This window comes from Triticum aestivum, chromosome 5D (genome assembly GCF_018294505.1).
Source record: "Triticum aestivum cultivar Chinese Spring chromosome 5D, IWGSC CS RefSeq v2.1, whole genome shotgun sequence".
Lineage (NCBI taxonomy): Eukaryota > Viridiplantae > Streptophyta > Magnoliopsida > Poales > Poaceae > Triticum > Triticum aestivum.
In genome coordinates, this window is record NC_057808.1 from 62,388,954 (window position 1) to 62,396,375 (window position 7,422).

Genomic DNA, 7,422 nt, shown 5'->3' on the forward strand with positions numbered 1-7,422 from the left:
TTGATCAGCTACGTGATCTGATCCATTGTGAATGGCCAAGGTTTATAGTAGTGCATCAACTGGCATTATTCATCGGGTGCAAAGGGACGAAGGAGGAAGACGCAACGCGTGGTTGAACAACTCAAAGCCTAAGGAGTAAGCACAACCGCGTGCTTGCTCACTAATCATATGTCACGTCTTTTGTTTATTTTCCTCTACTCGTTGACATTGCTCTCGCCCGACTCCGTCCACCCACACAAGTCAGCTCCTTCCATCGTCCTCTGCTTATTAATGCCAATGGAGATTCATCAGCACTAACAAACCCGCGGTCCAGTCCTCTCTTAGCGCCTCCAGTCCACCCTCAACGCCTCCAGCCTCCCGTCCAAGGTTTGTGATGCTTAATGCTAATCGAGATATACACACTTATTAGCTCCTCGTATGTTTCACTGCGAATGGATATAACATGTCTAAATCTTTCAGATCTTCTGTTACTTTGCTGTGTTTACATCTGCTCTTTTGAGTTTGGTTACGTGCCGCCAACGCTGATTCGGTCGTGTCCAAGTGTACTCCAGCATGGACAATTTCCAACATAGTGATCTTCTTGCCCTCGAGACGGCGTTAGGTGAGGAAAGCCGGGATCCAATAGCCATTCCTATCTCCGTTTTGAAGGCCATCACAAACAATTTCTCTGATGCTCAAGAAATCGGTTGCGGTGGGTTTGAAACGGTTTACAAGGTACGTGCATACATAAGCTCGTACCTACGCCCATGGTCATAACCTTTCTTTTACATAAAAGGATTATCTCGGCCTTTACATCATAGAATGTACACAGTCACCACGGTCATAACCTTGCATGCTGATAACTATGATTTGAACTGCAGGGTACGCTTGGAAATGGGATGGTTGTTGCCGTGAAGAAGCTCCACGAAAATGTAGGAGTTCTTTCTAAAAATTTCAATAGTGAGGTCGATTGTCTTATAGAGGTCAAGCACAAAAATATAGTGCAGTTCCTGGGGTACTGTTCGGATACGCAAAAGGTACTAAGGTCGTTTCAAGGAAAAAATGTCTGGGCAGAAGAACGGCAGAAGTTATTATGCTTCGAGTACCTAAGTAAAGGGAGCCTTGCAGACTATCTCACTGGTAAGATCAGCCATATTATCTTTATACTAGTACGATGCTCGTGCTATGCCACGGTACACAGGAATATGTTGGAATAATAAGCTCGGAGCCAAAAGTAGTACTCAGATTAATAGGGTAAATAACAAGATTCATAGTATGCAAATATAATATCTGAAAATACAAAAAAACATTATAGCTTCACAGTGGGTAGATGAGGATGCCTGAGTTGACCAGCGAAGCAGGCGATGATATTTATGTGTATCATGTTAAAGATGCAAAAAAAATCAATTCAATTTTTTTATTATGTTCGAACAAAAAGATTCCAAGATTCTAAAAGAATTGGCATTTACTTTTACTTCATTTCGTTTTTTGTTAAAGGCTTTGACAGTGACTTCATCAAATAGTATAATTTTCAGGGTAATGGACAAAATTAAATCTACATTTCATATTTCATGCGTATGGGACTCTAAATTTATGTGTTTTCTTGTTATAATTAATGTGATATGTCAACATTTGATTGACTTGAGTTGTCTAAATTCTGACGTGCAATCATTCCTAATAGCATTCAGATGAGGATGCGCGCTGTGGGGTTCTAACCCACATTGCGTAGCCAGATGAGGATGCCTGAGCTTACCACTGGAGCTGTGTATCATGTTAAATATTATATATTTTGTTCCAAATATTAATTTCCAAATCTGTTATAATATTTTCGAACGAATATAATCCTACATTTACAAGATTTATCGGAAACCTGTTCTTCCAACCCATCCCCAAAAAAAGGAAATCGTGAAAAGAAAACATTGACTATGCCATTGTATAGTGTATGAGTTTTTTTTAATTTTTTTTATTGGATGAAGCCAATATTATCCTATGTTGAAGAGTTGGCCAACCTGATTATTGTTGGCCACTCGATATTCTATTCACTACACGAGCTTCTGCCACATGTACTATATGTAGAAGATTTCTTCGCTAATTTCCACCGCAATACACTTCATGCACAAACCTCAAAACACATACACTTCTCCTGCATTGTACAATCTTCCCTATTGTACTTTAATTCCGTGAAATATTTTCTTCTAAATGAATTGGCATTGCCTTCTACTTTATAACCATTAATGCACAATATGCATGAACCTACAATTTTTTAGATTCTTCCATATTTTAGTTCTCACAAAAAAATCTCTAAAAGAATAGCCATTTACTTTTACTTTATTTCAACTTTTTGTTCAAGGCTTTAAAGTAACTTCATTGAATAATATATTTTTTAGGGTAATGAACTACGCGAATTAAATCTTCGTCGCGTACTTCATGCATATGTGACTCTAAATTTACTGGTTGCATCTTATAATGTGATATGTTGACATTTGGTTTGTACTTTAGTTGTCTAAATTTTGACGTGCAAGTGTACCTTACTAGTACCGGGATGTGTTTCACATTTCTATAAAATTTCATGATGAAATATGTTTTTTCTTGTGTAGCTCACACCAATTCGAATTTCATCCTTAAAATTTATATAATCATAGCATACACTGTTATGTACTATTCTCCCACGAACATTTTTGAATTCTTATTCAAAAATTGCTATTGGGGGGATTCTAACCCACACCGCGTGGGTAGATGAGGATGCCTGAGCTGAGCAGTGCAGGCGATGATATGTCTGTGTATCATGTTAAATATTATATATTTTGACACAACAATTAAATGCAACATTTATCTCATACTTTTGAAAAAAACCCTACATTTACAGGATTTAGCGGAAATCGGTTCTTCCAACCCATCCCCCAAAAAAGGGAATAGAGAAAATAAATCATTGACTATACCACTATATAGTGTTTGAGGTTTTTTTTTAAATATTGTTTATTGGATGAAGTCAATCCGATGGTGAACAGTTGGCCAATCTGAGCATTGTTGGCCACTGGATTTTCTATTCACCAAACCAGCTTCTTATGTAGAAGATGTCTTGGCTAAGTTTAAGCACAATGCACTACATGCACAAACCCAAGACACACACACTTCTCCTTCGTTCTACAATCTTCCCTATTTCACTTTAATTGCGTGAACTCTTTTCTTCTAAATGAATTGGCATTGCTTTTTTACTTTATGATCATCAATGCACAATATGCACAAAAATCTACAATATTTTAGATTCTTCCATATTTTAGTTCTCACAATTTTGTTTGCTCTAAAATAATTGTCATTTACTTTTATTTCATTTCATTTTTTGTTCAAGGCTTTCACAGCAACTTCATCCAATAGTTTATTTTTTAGTGACATGAATTAAATCTACGTCTCAAACTTCATGCATATGTGACTCTAAATCTACATGTTTGCTTGTTATGATGTGATATGCAACACTCAATTGCACTTTGGTTATCTAACTTCCAACGTGCAATGCACATGTGTCTTACTAATATTGAGATATATTTAACATTTGTGTGCAATTTCAGGATGAAATATTGTGTTTGTGTCTATAGCACACGAAATCAAGTATTTAATCATCAAAATTGACAGAACTATAGAATACATCGTTATGTACATGTGTATTTTTCTTTAGAATTTTGAAACTTCAAATTTTGACTTTTGAATTGTTTCAAAAAGGGATTTTGCGACGAATGAAAATTAAAATGAAAAATGAACATCATTTTCCATCGATGTTTGTCATTACAAATGTATAGTCCTCGAGGGATCGCTTTGTACATTCATGTTGGTTTGGAGAGATGCAAGCGAACTGTTGTGTCCCTATGAATGAGTAGCTGCTTGGCGGTTAGCAATAGTGGAGATTATTCCTAATTAACTCATGGTTAATTAAAATTGAACTTGTCTGATGGAATAATAAAAAAATTCTATTACTCTTCGCAGGGCCATCTTGCGGACTTCGGTGGTGCACACGGTATCGAATAATCAGGGGGATCTGTGAAGGCTTGCATTATCTTCACCACCACCACCAACCTATTATTCACTTGGATCTCAAACCTCAGAATATATTATTGGACGATAATATGGTGGCTAAAATAGCGGATTTTGGTCTATCAAGGCGCTTAAGTGCAAGGCAAAGTCGAATTCTAACCAAAAACATAGCTGGGACACCGTAGGCTACATTATTCTCTGAGAAGTCCATTTGTTTTTATCAGAGATCATGCAAGTCTTTTGTATACCCGTTCATTCATTACTCACTCACTACATCATTTTTTCTTCAGGGGATATTTCGCTCCGGAATTTATAAATAGCGGAGTAATCACAATGAAGATGGACATATATAGTCTAGGGGTAATAATCATAGAGATTCTGATGGGATTTAAGCAACAACCCAATCTCGACTAGGTAATAATCATTTAAATAACTATTTCAACATAGTGGATGCACTTCATTAAAACAAATTTGTTTGGTCCGATTCAACACTCCTAGCGGTGTCAAATCCATGTCACTTTTTTTTTAAAGGAGGTTAAACCCCTGTCCTCTATATTGTGTGATGCACACATCCATGTTTATTAAAGCGGTGTATCAAACATCCAACGTAGTACAAAGAGTATAATTGTAAATTTTCAAATAGGGAACCAAAACATATGATCTACACCAAGTACATGTCGTTTATACACTATTTTTTTCAATGTACACCATATGTTTTGGTTCCCTATTTGAAAATGCCGCCCCTGATGAAACTCTTAATGCGCTATGATTGTAAATTTGGTAGGTGCTGGAAAGTTGGACAGACACGTTTGGGTCATTACAGAGCCATACACTATTTGAACAAGTAAAAGTATGTGCTGAAATAGGGATAAATTGCATAAATTATAACCCAGAGAACAGGCCTACTATAGATGATATTATCCATAGACTTGAGGAAATGGATCTCTCAAACTCGTCTCCTGGAAGTATCGCAAGTACTTCATCCACTCCGCTCAGTGGAGTAAATATCTACCCTCTCAAGCTATGCTTTCCGTTCGAGACAGAAAAGCGTATCGATTGCCCGCTGAGCATAACTAACATAACAGATCGTTATGTAAACTATTGGGTTGTACCGCAGTTCCCCAATATGTATACTCCTTGTAAGCACGAACTTGTGAACGAAATCCGTACTGGAACCAACAATCTGGACCCAATGTCAACTGGCTCTTTCAATGTGACAATGCTCGAGCAACAACAACCGCCACTGGACGCAGGCATGTTTGAGATAGTGATGATTGCCATGGGGAGCAGGAGTGACCTTAAAAAGTTGAAGTCATCCATTGGAGATGAGCCTAAAATTGATGGTGAATTATTGAAGCGAGTCGAAGAGGTAGGGGGCGAGGTGCATACAGCAATGCTGAGGGCTGTCATCAGCCTACCAAGTGAGGGGGGAGTGGCCCCCAAGGTGAGTTCTGCATATCAAATATTACGGAGTTGTAGAGTAACCTAGGAATCGGTTAGTACCACATATCATTTAGATAATACTCCCTCCGTTCCATAATATAAGACATTATTACATCCAGTATGCTATGGGATGGAGGGAGTATATCATTTGTGACTACTAATAATCTCTTCTTGTCCCAGATCGTCTCAGGTGAGGAATTTATGGATCTCAGATCGATAGATGTGCATCCCACACAGCCCTGGTGAGCCTCATTTTTTTAATTTTTTTTAAAAGGAGGTTAAACCCGTCCTCTACATCATTGTAATGCACATAGCCAAAATGAGTTGGATATTATTAACTTTGGGCTAAAATTTCACCCCCTAGGATTTTGGTGGGTCATGACAAGCATCTTACCATCTGGGACTACAAGAAGCAGGTAGTGGTATTTAACATTGTGTATATGCCTTTCACACTAAGCTTGTTTACAAGTATACGGTTGGGCACACCTATATTTATTTCTTGATATATAATTGTCAGGCAACAGTGGCTGCATTGGATGTCGTGGGGGCAACAATGGTTTATTCGGTTAGGTTCATCCCTCAACGCCATTGGTTTGTAGCCGGGGATGATAGTGGACACATTCACGTGTACTCATGTGTTACAAAGAAAGAAGTTAAGAGATTCCAAGCTAGAGATGGTGATAGCTCTTATGTAATATCACTGGCGATTCACCCTACCTGTTCGTACCTGCTATCTGCGTGTACAGACGGCGTGGTCAAGCTGTGGGACTGGGACAGTGGCTGGGAATGTATTCGAACAGTTCACTCAACTGCAGGTTGGATGCAAGTTAAGTTTAATCCCAAGAACACGGACACCTTTACTAGTTGTTGCACAAAGGGCGCAATGAGAATGAAGGTTGGTATTCTATTTCCTTTGTGCATGCTACTTACGCTGCATGCATTTCTAAATGATCAGGCAGTAGAGGTCTTGCTTTCATTATCTACATAAAATTCATGTCCTAGATTAATCTGATTTTTATCTTCCGTCCATGAAAACCGACTTGACAGGTCTAGTCAATTTATCCGTCCGATGAGCCTATCGCAGGAATAGACCAATATTCGTCGAGCCTCTGTGATCACGCTTTCACCGAGGGTGATCAGAACCATGTGGTTATGCTCATCCATGGTATTGGTCTACAGGTAAGTATTGTTGTGTGAATTTATGGGATAGCAATCTAGCCGAATATGTAATGATTTTCATTTCTTCTCTTGTCGATTTAGATATGGGATCTGGAGACAAAGACACATGTTCACACACTTCGTGGGACGAAACGGTTGGTTCGTGCACCAGCTTGCCACCCAAAGCTTCCATTAATAGCCGTAGGAATCAAGGAGGAAGATCCTGAGCACGCGGCTGTCCGCTTCTGGAACTCAACTAACTACAGGTAATTTTATTTTTTTGGTTCTGTGTGTATCCACGAGCTAACACTCGAATTCGGTACCAACGTAAGTACATGCTGGTACCAATTTAGTAAATCAACTACACTTATTTTGAGACGGAGGGAGTATAAAGTTAGGTATTTTCTATAGTTTATGTGACGTAACTGTGTTGGTATTTACTTCGATAAATTTGGTCATCAAAAATAAAAGAAGATTGAATTACAACAAAGCCAAAAACATTACCTCGACGGTTGTAATGGTTTTTGTTAATTAACCTCACAATTCTTGTCTACCTTTATTAATGAATTAGGCCCGTGTTCCTCAACCTCATCACAAAGACACTTATTTGAATCCAATAAACCAAGTAGAGCAACAATCTTTTATGTATGTCTTTCAATCGAGAGCTTATTTTTATACGTGAATCTACCGAGATGACCTACCCACTTTTTGAAGTATACTTTGACATGCAATAGTTACCACACTCCTCACATTATAGTTATCAACATATGTTACCTAAAAATGGTAAAAGTATCTGGCGAACGTTGCCAATTGGGG

At 38.2% G+C, this 7,422-nt stretch overlaps 1 protein-coding gene across 1 annotated transcript; it reads left to right on the plus strand.

The window, feature by feature from the left end:
- The first annotated feature begins 552 nt into the window (after positions 1 to 552).
- On the plus strand, positions 553 to 7,217 carry LOC123124342 (uncharacterized). Its single transcript, XM_044544972.1, has 11 exons — positions 553 to 714; positions 861 to 1,119; positions 3,958 to 4,186; positions 4,296 to 4,365; positions 4,790 to 5,449; positions 5,629 to 5,690; positions 5,813 to 5,864; positions 5,966 to 6,343; positions 6,502 to 6,627; positions 6,709 to 6,872; positions 7,178 to 7,217. Exons 1-11 carry the CDS (start codon positions 553 to 555, stop codon positions 7,215 to 7,217), a joined length of 2,202 nt encoding a protein of 733 aa, XP_044400907.1.
- The last annotated feature ends 205 nt before the right edge of the window (positions 7,218 to 7,422 follow it).

Bases quoted from the DNA above. Each gene is read 5' to 3' on its own strand.
- LOC123124342 (XM_044544972.1), top strand. From the start codon at position 553: ATGGACAATTTCCAACATAGTGATCTTCTTGCCCTCGAGACGGCGTTA. The intron at 4,366-4,789 runs GTAATAATCATA...TAAATTTGGTAG, and splicing joins TGGACATATATAGTCTAGGG to GTGCTGGAAAGTTGGACAGA. The intron at 6,873-7,177 runs GTAATTTTATTT...TTAATGAATTAG, and splicing joins TGGAACTCAACTAACTACAG to GCCCGTGTTCCTCAACCTCA.